This window comes from Bubalus kerabau, chromosome 14, assembly GCF_029407905.1.
Source record: "Bubalus kerabau isolate K-KA32 ecotype Philippines breed swamp buffalo chromosome 14, PCC_UOA_SB_1v2, whole genome shotgun sequence".
Classification (NCBI taxonomy): Eukaryota; Metazoa; Chordata; class Mammalia; order Artiodactyla; family Bovidae; genus Bubalus; species Bubalus kerabau.
In genome coordinates, this window is record NC_073637.1 from 32812049 (window position 1) to 32827653 (window position 15605).

A 15605-nucleotide genomic window follows, 5' to 3' on the forward strand; every position below is an offset into this window, starting at 1 on the left:
TGCTACAATCTGTTCACAGATTGCTTCACTTCCTGGCAGTGAATGTGTCTAGCTAGAATAGATGAGGGACAAGGGTGCTAAGGGTTTGGGATTGGTTCTGTTCATCTGAGAACTGTCACTGCCACCCTGGCTGAGGGCAGAACCCCCTGGCCCTTCCAGACTGACATCTCTATGATTTTGTGCATTAATCAGTAATCATGTCCCAATTGTTGTTCAGTCGCTCAGTCGTATCTAACTCTTTGCGACCCCATGAACTGCAGCACGCCAGGTTTCCCCGTCCATCACCGTCTCCCAGAGTTTGCTCAGATTCATGTCCATTGAGTCAATGATACCATCCAACCATCTTCTGCCCTTGCAAATCTCCAACCCTTAGCAGCCTCCTTCCTTATTCACTGATATGACTGAAGTTCACTGCTCAGTCATGCCCAACTCTTGGTGACCCCATGGACTGTTGCCCTCCTGGCTCCTCTGTTCATGGGATTTCCCTAGGTAAGAACACTGGAATGGGTTGCCATTCCTACATATTAAATACTGCTTTCTAAAAGACTTCTTGTTCTTAAATTTGCCCAAAAGGTTCTGTAAAAGATATTTAAAGGAACTTGCCCTTTGGCAACAGAGCCCAAAACAATTCTCTAGCTATAGACAGGAGATCTATTCCTTCTCTGGCCATACTGAATCCATTTGTCATCTCATTTTCCTCCTTTCTGGCAGTCAGTGGCAGAGTTTTTTGAACTTCTGTCTTGTCTCGCAAGGTGTTTGCACAGGGCTTGTCTTCTTTTCTTCAGCTGTGACTGTGAGAAGGGACACTGAAAGCATAGACCTCTAGATGTCAGCAGATTCCAAGCCCTGAAAGTTACATAAACTGTTTTCTCCTACAGATTTTCTCAATCCTCCTCAGCCAAACGCCAGCCTTCTTTCTTGGTCTCCTTCCTGTGCCTCTTTTGTTGGCTCTGTTCCTCTTCTTCCCACCACACAGCGGCCCAGCTGCCCGTTGGAGATGTGAGAGCCAAGTGAGCCCCCAGCCCACACCCTGGCTCCTCTCTGGAGGGGCTCCCAGGCTGGCCCATCTCTGGCGGGGCTGGCCGCTGGGCCGGTCCTCCACGGGGAGGCACAGCAGTGCCCTTGTCCGGGGGTGAGGGAGCCAGCAGCAGGTTATGTATTCAGCGAGCCTGGGGCTGAATCACACCCAGGGCTGGCTTCCCCCTCTCGCTACAGTCAGCGCTTTGTGTCTTCCAGGAGCTGACACCCGCACTGCCAGGAGGCCAGATGCTGGGCCTGTCTTGGCAGACACGCTGCGGAAATTCTTATTCGATCTGGATGTGGATGACGGCCTGGCTGCCATTGGCTACTCCAAGGCCGACATCCCTGAGCTGGTGAAAGGAACGCTGCCCCAGGTAAGAGACGCAGCCATCTTCACTCCTGTCTGAGAAGCACCGAGCTGCAGGAGAGAGGGGGGTCCATCTGGGGCATCTTAGAGGGGGAGATGGAAACCCAGATCTACCCACACCAGGCAACAGCTCCCCACTTCCCCATTGAAAGGGGTCAAGGCTCCCTCACCCTTTTCTTCCATAAACTGTGGCTTGTGTGAAGCTTTGATGATGTAACGAAGGGACCCTTTACAAAAATTTAAGACAAAAACAACCAAGCTTATTTCAAGTATAGCAGAATTTACTTCCCTTTTCTCCATTTCTGCTCTTTCAAGAGTCCCCTATGAAACTATATGAAGTTAAAAGGACCACTAATGTTCTTAGCCAGTATACAGTTACAAATTCTACTACTTTGTGAAGAACAGACATGGCCTTTAAATGAAGATGATGACGAAATCACTTTTTAACTTATTTTAGATCTTGTAGATTCTATACATATACATATGTATACATATCTGTGTCACTTTGGGTCTTATTTTTATGTTCCTGAAGAATTTAAACCTAGCAGCTGTCCTTTACGTGGTAGAACCATAACAGATGTAAAGTTTCCCTCCTCAAGGCTCTTATGAAGAGAGTTTATCCCCCTTTGGACGTTTCCATTTAAGATCAGATACCCAGGTGGTAGAGCACCAGAACCTAATAGCCCAAGACCCTGTTCATTGTAACTTACCATAAAATAGAGAGCTCAAAGCCATGAGATGCCACCATGCTTACCAGGTCCAGAGCACTCACTAAGTCCTCCTATCCAAGATGGGAAAAGCAAGGATCACTTAAACACTGTAAGGATACACAGAAAAGATAAAAACTCTAATTCAAAAAGATAAATGCACCCCAGTGTTCATAGCAGCACTATTCACAACAGCCAAGACATGGAAAAAACCTAAGTGCCCATCAACAGATGTATTGGCTTACGAAGATGTGGTACATATATAAAATAGAATATTACTCAGTTGTAAAAGAATGAAATATTGTCATTTGCAGCAATGTGGATGACCTAGAGAATATCGTACTAAGTGAAGTAAGTCAGACAGAGAAAGACAAATATATGATATCATTTATATGTGGAATATAAAAAAAAATACAAATGAATCTATATACAGAACAGAAATAGACTCACAGACATAGAAAACAAAGTTATAGTTACCGAAGGGGAAAGGGAAAGAGGAAGGGATAAATTAGACATATGGGATTAACAGATACAAACTGCTGCTAAGTCGCTTCAGTTGTGTCCGACTCTGTGCGACCCCATAGACGGCAGCCCACCAGGCTCCCCCGTCCTTGGGATTCTCCAGGCAAGAACACTGGAGTGGGTTGCCATTTCCTTCTCCAATGCACGAAAGTGAAAAGTGAAAGAGAAGTCGCTCAGTCATGTCCGACTCTTAGCGACCCCATGGACTGCAGCCTACCAGGCTCCTCCGTCCATGGGATTTTCCAGGCAAGAGTATTGGAGTGGGGTGCCATTGCCTTCTCCAAACAGATACAAACTACTATATATAAAATAGATAAGCAATAAGGATTTATTGTATAGCATAGGAAACTATATTTATTATCTTATAATAGTCTACGATGGAAAATTATCTGTGTTTATATATGTGCATACATGCTATGTTGCTTCAGTCATGTCTGACTCTTGGTGACCCCATGGACTGTAGCCCATCAGGCTCCTCTGTCCATGGAATTCTCTAGGCAAGAACACTGGAGTGGGTTGCCCTGCTCTCTTCCAGGGGATCTTTCCAACCCAGGGATTAAATCCATGTCTCCTGCATGGGCAGGCAGATTCTTTACCTCTGAGCCACCTGGGAAGCCCCATGTGTGTACGTATGTATATTCAGTTATATATATATTCAGATATATATATATGTATATATATACATATATACTTTGCTATACACCTGAGACTAACACAGTATTATAAATCAAATATAGTCCTATTTAAAAAAACACTGTGAGGATAAGGCAGTTCTCCCCAAAGTCATGACATTTATGTATCAATCCTTGTTGTTTAGTCACTAAGTCATGTCCGACTCTTGCGACTCCATGGACTGTATAGCCTTCCAGGCTCCTCTTGCCATAGGATTTTCCAGGCAAGAATATTGAAGTGGGTTGCCATTTCCTTCACTGACATTGGAACAGAGTGAACAGCTAGACTCTCCACTCACACAGCATCCTGCTGACCACAGTGGCAATGCTTTTCCCTCAGCCCATTTCAGTTAAGCAAAGGCCTCAGACTTGCTTCTTCTCTACTTAGCAAGTACTGAGAATGTCGAAGACCTCCCATAATACCATAATATCATGTTTGTATGGATTGGGTTCACAGACTTACCTGTCCACAGGAGCCAGGTAAATAATAGCAATGAACAAAGTACTTTTTGTTCACTAGGGAATGGTGGGGACTTTGGTGAACTGGAAAGCACACAATCCATTTCATTGGGTGAGCAGCTTTTCAGCTACAATTTATTATCACCAAACATAAATTCAGGTCCCAGTGATGGTAGAAATTGCAATTTTTAAGAGAAGTCAGCAGTTGGGATGTTTGTATTGAATTCCCTGATTTCCCAGTGCACAAACAAAACATGGCCCATGGGCACCAGTTTTCCTGATTTAGGGTCAGACCCAGAGTAGGCTCAGTTGTAACCAAAAATGTAAATGAATGAGAAAAAGAGGAATCTCTAAGAGACCCTGGTTCTAAACCATTGTCCTAACCTGTAAGTCCAAGGGACTAAATTTAAAAAAAAACAAAAAACCATCACAATTGTTTTATCCAAACCTACTAAAGTTCCATGAAGTTAGGACCCTGTTTTGTTCATTGATCTTCTACAGCACCTGACAAGAGCTCACAAACATCTTAAAGGGGCAGCCCTCTCCTGTCCATATGAGCTTAATGACTGAATGGTGGACACTTTCTGAGCAATTTCCTTAGACTTAATAGGATTCAGCCAATGACAAAGATCCATGAAAGCCCATTCAGTGACATCAGAGATCAAGTGGTCACTATGATTTTAATGACTGGCTCTTATAGTTCCTATAGCATGGTCACAACAATAGTATCCACTCTTCAGGAGGTCCTCTGAAAAGCTGTGCTTATTTATCCCAGGAAAGTGTCCAGGAATATGTGTTGTTCATTAGCCTCCAAGAATCAGATCAGTCGCTCAGTCATGTCTGACTCTTTGTGACCCCATGAATCGCAGCATGCCAGGCCTCCCTGTCCATCACCAACTCCCGGAGTTCACTGAGACTCACGTCCATCGAGTCAGTGATGCCATCCAGCCATCTCATCCTCTGTCATCCCCTTCTCCTCTTGCCCCCAATCCCTCCCAGCATCAGAGTCTTTTCCAATGAGTCAACTCTTCGCATGAGGTGGCCAAAGTAACTGGAGTTTCAACTTTAGCATCATTCCTTCCAAAGAAATCCCAGGGCTGATCTCCTTCAGAATGGACTGGTTGGATCTCCTTGCAGTCTAAGGACTCTCAAGAGTCTTCTCCAACACCACAGTTAAAAAGCATCCATTCTTCGGCGCTCAGCCTTCTTCACAGTCCAACTCTCACATCCATACATGACCACAGGAAAAACCATAGCCTTGACTAGACAGACCTTTGTTGGCAAAGTAATGTCTCTGCTTTTGAATATGCTATCTAGGTTGGTCAAAACTTTCCTTCCAAGGAGTAAGTGTCTTTTAATTTCATGGCTGCAGTCACCATCTGCAGTGATTTTGGAGCCCAGAAAAATAGTCTGACACTGTTTCCCCATCTAAGAATAGTATCCATCATTTTCAGATGAAACTGGATGATGTGCTGTGCTGTGCTTAGTCACTCAGTCATGTCTGACTCTTTGCAACCCCATGAACTGTATCCTGCCAGGCTCCTCTGTCCATGGGGATTCTCCAGGCAAGAATACTGGAGTGGGTAGCCCATCCCTTCTCCAGGGGATCTCTCCCACCCAGGAATAGAACTAGGACCTCCTGCATTGCAGGTAGATTCTTTACCAGCTGAGCTACCAGGGAAGCCCGAAACTGGGTGATAGTCTCAGCCATTTAATTGCTAGTGACAGTGCATCTTCTAGCCATCGGCACACACCAGCAGGTGTGGACAGTTTTAATTCTACTCTACCCAGGCTTCCACTTTCAAAAGCTGTTCCAAATGGCAACAGGTCCAGACTAACACTCAAGACCATCCACTAAAATAGCAAGTTAATTAGGTATCATTCTGAAAGCCTCAGTGCACATGCCATACCGGGAAATGACAGATAGCAGACTCATTTCTTAGTTTCACAAAGGATGCGAGGTAAATTGAATCTTTTGTATACAAGTCATGTCTGTAAAGTAGGAAGCCAGGATTTCCTTCAGCTGTGTTCATAAAGCAGCCCCCAACCGGATGCTGCCTTTTTTCCCTTTGATCATGTTTTCACGATTAGGAGAAACACAGTTCATTTGAATTCACTGGCGCTAGTTCAATTTTGAAGTCAACATGAGAGATTTATATGTGTATATAAGGGGAAGGGGGGAATAGTCATAGGAGTTTAAAAGGAATCTTAGGAATAAGCTTGTCTATTTTGCAGTTGAACTACTATTGGATTTTTGTTTAGTTTTTGGATTTTGTCGGGGGGAGGTTTGCAGTGAACATTTTGCAGGAATGCTATGGCAGTTTCAGAATGGTACACACGCAACGGACTCATCTTCACTTGTTAGTATCTACAGGGCTTAAGGTGGTGGGAGGGATACACTGGTTGCTGCAGAGAACATCACCAGAAAGGATGTTTTGTGTAGTTGATACTCGATAAGGCTTCTTTTATGTTTAGCAAAGGGGAATCGGTCTTCGCTGGAAGGAACAACCAGGCCAGTCATTCCTGACCAAACACCACAGCCCCGACTGGTGGCAGCACACAGGATCGCGGAGGACAGAGGTGTCCAGTCACCGTAGCCTGGCTGCTCGGGGGCAGGCAAAAACACATGAATCTTCCGGGCTGGATTTCTGAAACCTCTGCAAAGTAACATTTACATCTCAAATCAAAACATCTCATTACTGAGAAGAGCTGGGGACCAAAGTGAGCACTTCCACTCCCTGGCAGACAGGCCCGTTGAAATATTGCTTTATGAATGAGCTAAAAGTGGTAGTCTGAATTTATTTCAGTGTCTGCGTTACTCACTTGTCCTTCAGTCTTGTGTGTCTATAAATAATAGCATGGTACGGAGCATGTCTGATTTCTCAGATATTAGCTTTTACTGGGCACGGGTGATCTGTGCAAGGAAATATCACAGACTTTAAGGAAATATCACAGACCTTACCCCCATGGAACCAGTTGTTTGTTGTTGTTGTTTAGCAGTGAAGTCATGTCTGTTTTGTGACCCCTTGGACTGTAGCCCGCCAGGCTTCTCTGTCCATGGGATTTCTCAGGCAAGAACAGTGGAGTGGGCTGCCATTTCCTTCTTCAGAGGTTCTTCCCAACCCAGGGATCGAACCTGTGTCTCTTATGTCTCCTGCATTGGCAGGCAGGTTCTTTACCACTGAGCCACCAGGGAAGCCTGGAACCAATTGTTGGGAGTCAGAAATGTGAAAAAGAAACTGAGCTCAGCTTGGCCTGAGCTGAGAGTCCTGAACTACGTCACCCAAGATGAACAGGGTTGTTTTAAGGGCCCTTGAATCTTCCCCTGTGGCTCAGCCTGCAATGCAGGAGATTCGGGTTTGTCCCTGGGTCAAGAAGATTCCCTGGGGGAGGGCATAGCAACCCACTCCAGTATTCTTTCCTGGAGAATTCCATGGATGGAGGAGCCTAGCAGGCTACAGTCCTTACGGTTGCAAAGAGTTGGACACGACTGAAGCGACTGAGCACTCACGCACAAGGGCCCTTGAGCTCATCAGATAAGACTCTGCTGTTATGAACAGAATGTGGCCATTTTCAGCCACAGCAAATACCCAACTTCAGTCCCGGACCAGCCACAAACAAGCATGTACATAAGTCACCGTGAACAAGTCTCTGCCTTGCTGTGGATTTTCAAAATTCTTTAGCATCTGTACAAGATGTGTTGGGATAAGAGCTTTACCTTGGCTTCACCCATGCTCTTCAGCAATGTCCCTGAGCCTTCTTCTATCTGTCCATCCCTTCCTTTTTTTTCTATTGTGATAAAACATACCTGACATAAAATTTACTATTTTAATCATTTTTAAGTGTACAACTCAATGCCATTAAGTACACGTAAGTGGTATGCAACCATCAGCACTATCCATTTCCAGGACTTTCATTTTTTCATTTTCAGAACTTTTTTTTGGCTGCGTTGGATTGTCCTTGCTGCATGCAGGTTTCTCTGGTTGCAGTGAGCAGGGGTTACTCTCTAACTGCAGCGCACGGGTTTCTCGTTTCAGTGGCCTCTCTTGTTGTGGAGCACCAGCTGTGGGGTGCACTGCTGCCGTGGTTGTAGCACGTGGACTCAGTCATTGCATGCTCATGGGCGTGCCCCAGATCAGGGATCAAACCGGTGTCCACACACTGCAAGGTGGATTCTTAACCACCAAGGAAGCCCCCAGAATTTTTAAGTCATCCCAGATAGCAGCTCTTCTCTATCGCTGAATGGTAAACAGTAACTCCCCACACTCAGAGGAAGAGTCCCAGCCTGGGGCAGCCTCTATTCTTTCTAGCACTCTCAATTTGCCTATCCTAGGTGCTTCATTTAAGTGGAATCATACAGTATTTGTCCTTTTGTGTCTGCATCATGTCTTCACTTAGCATAATGCCTTCAGTGTGTCAGAATGCCATTCCTTCTTATGGCCGAATAACATTTCATCATGTGGATAGGCCATATTTTGTTTATCTGTTCAACTGCAGTTGGGCACTTGGGTTGTTACCACTGTTCAGCTATTGTGAATAGTGCAACTATGAACATCAGTGTACAAGTATCTGTTTTAGTCCTTGCTTTCAGTTCACCTGGGTATATATCAAGGAATAGACATGTTGTGTTTAACTGACAAGCTGCCATAATGGCTGTACCATTTACATTCTCACCAACAACGCACGAGGGTTCCAGTTTCTCTGCAGCTTCACCATTATTTTCCATTTTTTGGATAGCCATCCCAATAGGTATGAATGGTAACTCACGGTTTTCACTTGTATTTTCCTAATGACATTGAGCATCATTTCATGTGCTTGTTAGCTACATATCTTCTTTGAAGAAACATCTATTCAAGTCCTTTGTCTATTTTTGAGTTGAGTTGTTTGGCGTTTTTAGCTATTTAGTTGTAGCAATTACGTATCTATTTTGGATAATAACCCCTTATTAGATATATATATGATTTGAAAATATTTTCTCCCATTCTGTAAAGTTGTCTTTTCACTCTTGATATAGTGTCCCTTGAGGCACAAAAGTTTTAAATTTTGATGTAGTCCAGTTTATCTCTTTTTTCTTTTGTTGCCTGTTTGCTGATGTCATATCCAAGAAATCACTGCCAAACCCAGTCATTAACATTTTCCCATTTTCTTCTAAGTGTTTTAAGGTTTTAGCTCTTACATTTAGGTCTTTATATTTAGATGCATTTAAAGTTAATTTTTTTAATGCATACTTCCTTCTTTTCATTCTTACTTTTACCTGACAAATACTTATTGGCGTCTTAATATATATCATGAATTGTATGGGATACAGCTAAGAAAATAAAGTCCCTTCCATCCCTCATGGATCTTACATTCTAGTGAGGAAGAGAGACCATAGATATCTGATCAAATCTATAAATAAGATACGAATGAAATCACTTCACATAATGATGAGCAGTCTGAAGGAATCCTGGGTGATGAGATAGTGATTTCACATGGGACAGTGTGGCGGGAACTCCAGCGGATGTGGTCAGAGAAGGCCTCTGATTGGAGGCTGAGGCAGCTGGGTGAAGAGCTGAGAGAAGCATTTCAGGCAGAGGGGAAAGACCCTGAGATACGGTGAAGACAGCATTTTCATGGGACTGAAAAGGGATGATGGGTCCACGTGAGTTGAGTGAGTGTGAGAAGAATCAGAACTGGGGTGAGAAGCAGGGCCAGGTCTGGCTGGGGTTAGGGCATATGGTTTTGTTCTTCTAATTGCATTGGAGGGTGTTATGCAAGGAAATGGTGTGATCAGACTTGTAATGCGGGACCATCACTCTGGCTGCCATGGGGGAGAATGACCTGAAGAGGATGGGAGTGGAGCAAAAGTGGAAGTAGCTCTTAGAGGATTTTCAAGTAGGACAGGAGCATGCAGTGAGTAAGACAGGCTGTGATGGACGGAGAGGTGAGAAGTGGTCTGATTGGGGATTTATTTGGCAGGTAAAGCTGACAGACTTGCTGATGGACTGAACTTGCAGAGGACAGAAAGAGCAATCAAAGATGACTCCTAGGGACTTCGTTGGTGGTCCAGTGGCTAAGACTTCATGTTCCCAATGCAGGGGGCCTGGGTTCATCCCTGGTCAGTGAACTAGGTCCCACATGTTGCACCTAAATATCCTTTGTGCTACAACTAAGCCCTGGAGCAGCCAAATAGTTTTGTTTTGTTTTGTTTTGTTTTAAGGGATGACTCTAGGTTTTTGCCTAAGGAAAAGTGGAAGGTGGAGTCAGGTCCTGTCTTGTACACGCGAACCTTGAGATGCCAGTGTCCCCTCCCGCCATCTTTATTCATCCAGTAACTGTTGAGCACCTGTCTGCTGTGTGGGGTGCTGGCCGCAGCCCTGCCCCCTGGACCTTCCCCCTTCTACCACGTGTGCCCCCACACCAGTGCTCATCACAGAAAACAGACCCAGAGACCCATGAAAACCCAACCAAACACTGGCATGTTTCTTAATTTCATTTAGGCCTGGAAATTTGGGGGTTAAGGAGCCACTGACAGGAGTGACCGTAGCAGTAGGAGGGGCTGGTGTCTTTGCTGACTCGGCTCAATGATCACTGGAGAAATTAAGGGAATCATGGAATTTGTTTGAGGAGGTAGAGATAAAATCTTACTTAATATTTTTTTTTTAAGTCACTTGTTGCCCGCAGCCTGAAAGTTAATGTCCTGGTGAAGTCCTTCCTAGTATACCTTAAGTCCAAGTTGCAAAGTCTTTGAAGTCAAGGATGACCCTGTTCTATTTTCCTTGGCAGCACATGCAGGGCTTGGGGCCATGCCCTCTGCACAGGGAGAGCCTGGCAGAGGTGCCGGATCCACATAGCTTGGTCACTGTAGGTGGTGTTTTTCCCAAAGCTGGTGAGCTTCTGAACATTTGGGTAGAAGGCCCTCAGGCAACAGTAATGGCTTTTGAAAGCTTTGCTGGAAAGAGGTCTCACTTGATAAATTCTGAGTTGGGAATCAGCGAGTACGAAGCCAACAAGAAATCTGACTTTCAAAACTATGACTACTATCAAGTCACTGTTTCTCATGACTGAGTTAATTTACATACAAGTAGCTTTTACAAACTGTCTTTGCAAAGCCCTGGGTAACTATTTTTGTTTACTGTTTCAGGAAAGAGTCACCAAGCTTGCACCACGCCCTCAGTCAGAAGAGGATCTATCTGCTCTGTTTGAAGCATCGATGAAACTGTATTAATTTTCATTTTCACTGAAAGAACTACCCTTGGCCATCGTAGTTCTGATAACAGAAGTTGATCTAGCAAGAATTTTGTCTTTTCACCTCCACATATAACTCCCTCATTACCAGCTTGAATGTGATATAAATTTATCCTGTAGGAGATTCCCTGATGCTCCAAATCCAGCTACTTCCATAGGGCAGGCTGGACAAACGCCCACCATGCTGGACCCTCAGACAGACTTCAGGGATCCATGTTCCTACCCCAAACCCTGCAGACTGCCCTTGCTCCATGGATCAAAAGGGCAAATACTCAATATCTACCAAAAATGTTAATGCATGTACTCTTTGCCCAGTAATCAACCCCACATCTAGAAATATATTCTATAAAATTCTAGCACAAGTGTGTAAAGAAATATGGCAAGAGTGTTTCTGACAGCACATTTTCTAATAATAAAATATTTGAAAGAACTTAAGTATTCATTAATAGTGTATAGATAAATACATCATGTGTGCTCAGTTGTTCAGTCGTGTCCAACTCTTTTCGACCCCATAGACTGTAGCCCACCCCTCTGTCCATGGGATTTCCTGGGCAAGAATACTGGAGCTGGTTGCCATTTCCTCCTCCAGGAAATCTGACCAACCCCAGGGATCAAACCTGATTCTCTTGCATCTCCTGCATCTCCTGCATTGGCAGGCAGGTTCTTTACCACTAGCACCACCTGGAAAGCTCTAGGTTTCAGTGTACTTGCAGATTTATCTGTATTTTAAATTGGATTAAAGTTTTAATCAAGTGAAGTACATAATTACATCAAGATTTTTAAAAAAAACAGATGAGAAGGGCATTACTGTGCCATTCAACCTGCCTGGGGCAGGTTTATCTCTTTAAACATCTTTGTTTACTTGGGATTTTAAAAATAACATTTAAATATTGTTTATTGGGCAGGTGGTCTTCTCTAATTACACACATAAAACATGTTCAGTACCAAAACCTGGTAACACAAAGAAACAAGAAGAAAACATTTGTTCACAATGCGCCATCCAGAAGATAATCACCACTAAAAAATAACAAAAATTTAAAATATATGTTCTCCCTATAATTTGTGCACATATATAGTTATAAATAATTATATGTATACATATGTATTTATATTTTTTTAACTTAGAAACAGAATCACTGAGGTGTAATTTTAGTTCCAATAGAATGAATGTTCAAATTCTTTATGCCAAGTGCCCAAAAGGCAAGCACAAGAGTTTCAGTAGAATTTCAGCTCTACCTTGCAGACTATATCTAGCTAAAATTCCCTTCAGCTTTTTAGAGGAATCGTGGATTCTGAGAGCAGAAGCTTTGTGAATAAGGTAGAGAACAGTGAAACTCTCTGTCAATCTGAGATCCTTTCAGTTCAGTTCAGTCACTCAGTCGTGTCCAACTCTTTGTGACCCCATGAATTGCAGCACGCCAGGCCTCCCTGTCCATCACCAACTCCCAGAGTTCACTCAGACTCACATCCATCAAGTCAGTGATGCCATCCAGCCATCTCATCCTCTGTCGTCCCCTTCTCCTCTTGCCCCCAATCCCTCCCAGCATCAGAGTCTTTTCCAATGAGTCAACTCTTCGCATGAGGTGGCCGAAGTACTGGAGTTTCAGCTTCAGCATCATTCCTTCCAAAGAAATCCCAGGGCTGATCTCCTTCAGAATGGACTGGTTGGATCTCCTTGCAGTCCAAGGGACTCTCAAGAGTCTTCTCCAACACCACACTTCAAAAGCATCAATTCTTCAGCGCTCAGCCTTCTTCACAGTCCAACTCTCACATCCATACATGACCACAGGAAAAACCATAGCCTTGACTAGATGGACCTTTGTTGGCAAATTAATGTCTCTGCTTTTGAATATGCTATCTAGGTTGGACATAACTTTCCTTCCAAGGAGTAAGCGTCTTTTAATTTCATGGCTGCAGTCACCATCTGAGATCCTTTAGGAAACTTTAATAAACAAATAAATGTTTAATATATATTTCAAAATACATTTGTCAGGGAGAAGGTGGGAGGGTGGTTCAAGAGGGAGGGGACTTAGGTATACCGTATATGGCTGATTCATGTGGATATTTGGCAGAAACCAACACAATTCTGTAAAGCAATTATCCTCTAATTTAAAAAAAATAAATTTAAAATTAAAAGAAAGAAAAAAGTACATTTGGCATAGCAAAAAAATATATGGCCCCCACCAAGAAAGTCCAGGTAAATTTGGGACCTCTTGTAATGTATTTTGTAAGATGATTCGGCATCATTAGAACCCTGGATTCCATTTCCAGCCCCTCGCTCTATCTGAGTCTTACTTTTTATTCAACCACGTCCTCTGCAAGCTTGAAAATACCCTGACTGGATTTCAGGTACTACCCTGTCCTTAATGTGAGATTTTGAGTTTGGGAAATTTAAAATCATTTGAGATATGAAAATGCATTCGTTATCTCTCTGAAATGTTCCATGCCATTTCCACCAGTACACAGATGTCTCACTGTGACTCACCAGGAGGGGTGCTTGGTATTCATGCTGAGATGACTCTTAGAGGAAGGATTTAAAGGTCAAACATGAAGAAACAGATTTAGGAAGCCCTGTGTTTTTAATCCCATCATTTCAGTCCTCACAATTTGAGAATACAGAAGAGATGTATTTCTTGACTTAAGAGTATGACACAAGAGATCATGTCGATTTCTGTAAACCAAACATTTTTGCGTATCTGAAACAACAATTACATACATTTTTTCAAGTTGGATTCTACTTATCGATTGATTTCCTTAAATGATCAAACTGTTCCTAGGGGTCACAGCTCCATTTACGTGGATTAATCTAGTTGTTAAGGAAAGGAAAATTAAAGGAATCATATTCAAAAGTTTATATAATATTACTTTCATAAAATTATCACATATGGTGGCATTTTCACTTAAAATACATCATCCCTAATTTATTTCTTGATACAAAATCATCAATTTGTTTCACGCAGGTCCTGTTTCTTAATTTTTGCCACAAGCCACAATAAATTGCTGGTGTGTTGCACTTCTGTCCCTTTCCCGTACCCAGAGGGCCGTGCTGGGATTGTCCTTATGAGTGTGTCTGTGGACACAGCTGGGGGGTGTTTTCCAGTGTTCAATGAGGTAAGTCTGCTCTTGTAAAACAGAGATAAGTACAGTATTAAAATAGAGAGCAAAAACTGCTTTTCTGGCCTTTTAACCCTGAGAAAGATTAATGGTTGTTTAGATTAGAAACTGTACTCTAATGAGGGACTGTCGCCTCTGGGGAGTGGGTATGAGAAAGGGGGTTGTTCACCTCCAGGTCAACATTGCACAGGCTGCAGGGCCTCTGATGACCAGCAACCCCTCACGGAGACAGCTGCCCAGGCTCCTCCATTGAATGCTGGGTCCTCTGGGAGTTGGTGAGGAGGCCAGGCCACAGCCTGCTCCATCACCATCACAATGGCCTGGGGGAGGTGGTCCCCAGGGACAAACCACACTGAATGGGAAGAAATTGGTTCTTAAAGCCTTAGGTTGAATTACTGGCAGCTGGGGGTAGGAGGGTCTAGTTTCTCATGCTATTATTCTTTCCAGCCACCCCAATAACTCTCAGCATCAATGCATATCCCCCCCCTCAAACTGCTCTAACTGTAATTTTGTCCCATGTGAAATCCCTCATGAAACTACGTGTGGGACAGCCATCTTCAAAGTAACTCCATCTCATTCCTTCTGGCTTTAAAATTGACTTTTTTCTTTGAGTGCTTTTAATTGGTTTTCTAACTTATAAAATTGGAAACTGATTAAAATAATCATGACCGGAAAGAAATAAAGAAAAACTATCATATCATTACCCAAACACAGCTGTGATCATTGGCTATATTTTCTTTCCATCTTTTTAATTTGATGGTGTCGTTTCTAGCTCTTTTCCCTTAAGCCATGACATTTTAAGTATTTTCTGTGTTGCCATATAATCTTCAGGACCATTATTTTAGAAGGTACATAACAGTTTATTGAATAGGAATTTAATCATTTATTCATATTACAGGACACCAAAAGTGCTTCCAAATTTTTACTCCTACCACTACCATCACAATGAATAAATGAGAAGGTACATGTGGCTTGTCTCATATTCTAAATTAACTTCTTAGATTAATGAATCCCCAAATGGAATTTTTACGTTAAAGTATGGCCATTTTGAACTTCCCTGGTGGCTCAGTGGTAAAGAACCTGCCTGCCAATGCAGGACATGCAGGAGATGCAGGTTCCATCCCTAGGTCAGGAAGATCCCCTGGAGGAGGAAGTGTCAACCCACTCCAGTATTCTTGAGTGGGAAACCCATGGACAGAGAAGCCTGGCAGGTTACAATCCATGAGATCGAAAAGAGTTGGACATGACTGAGCAACTAAAGAAACTTCACTTTACAGGGTTGCTATAAATGTCTGCAGGAAGTGCCTGACCTACAGTCTATACTCAGCACTTGTGAGTTCTCTTCCCTTCCTGAACACCCCTACATGATGTCAGCTGGATACCAAGGGCCTCTAAACTTACCCCAGGACAAGAATGACCTGGGGCACTAGTTTAGAAAGATAGAGATCACCAGGCCTTTCCTCCATCCCCCAGAAATTCAGATCTTGTCAGCCTGGGTTTGAACTCAGGGATCTGTTG

At 43.3% G+C, this 15605-nt stretch overlaps 1 protein-coding gene and 2 long non-coding RNA genes across 6 annotated transcripts in view; 1 reads left to right on the forward strand and 2 right to left on the reverse strand.

The window, feature by feature from the left end:
• The window catches only part of ADHFE1 (alcohol dehydrogenase iron containing 1), a 34727-nt gene extending 23324 nt beyond the window's left edge, over positions 1-11403 (forward strand). Inside the window, exons 13-14 of one of the 3 annotated variants that reach the window (XM_055546141.1) lie at positions 1237-1394; positions 10870-11403. In XM_055546141.1, coding sequence (XP_055402116.1) covers positions 1237-1394; positions 10870-10953 — 242 coding nt within the window. In that variant the 3' untranslated portion in view covers positions 10954-11403. Of the gene's footprint in view, positions 1-1236; positions 1395-9170; positions 9424-10869 lie in introns of those variants that run through there. The other 2 variants (XR_008702165.1, XR_008702164.1) reach the window with 2 other exon arrangements.
• The window catches only part of LOC129626739 (uncharacterized), a 49443-nt gene that overhangs the window by 1175 nt on the left and 32663 nt on the right, over positions 1-15605 (reverse strand). For both annotated transcript variants that reach the window (XR_008702168.1, XR_008702167.1), the window contains exon 3: positions 2098-2204. This is a non-coding gene — a long non-coding RNA (uncharacterized LOC129626739). The remainder of the gene's footprint in view (positions 1-2097; positions 2205-15605) is intronic.
• Positions 11370-13743, reverse strand: LOC129626740 (uncharacterized). The gene is made up of 2 exons (XR_008702169.1): positions 13459-13743; positions 11370-12915 (listed from the first exon to the last, which is right to left on the reverse strand). It is a non-coding gene; the product is annotated as an uncharacterized LOC129626740 (long non-coding RNA).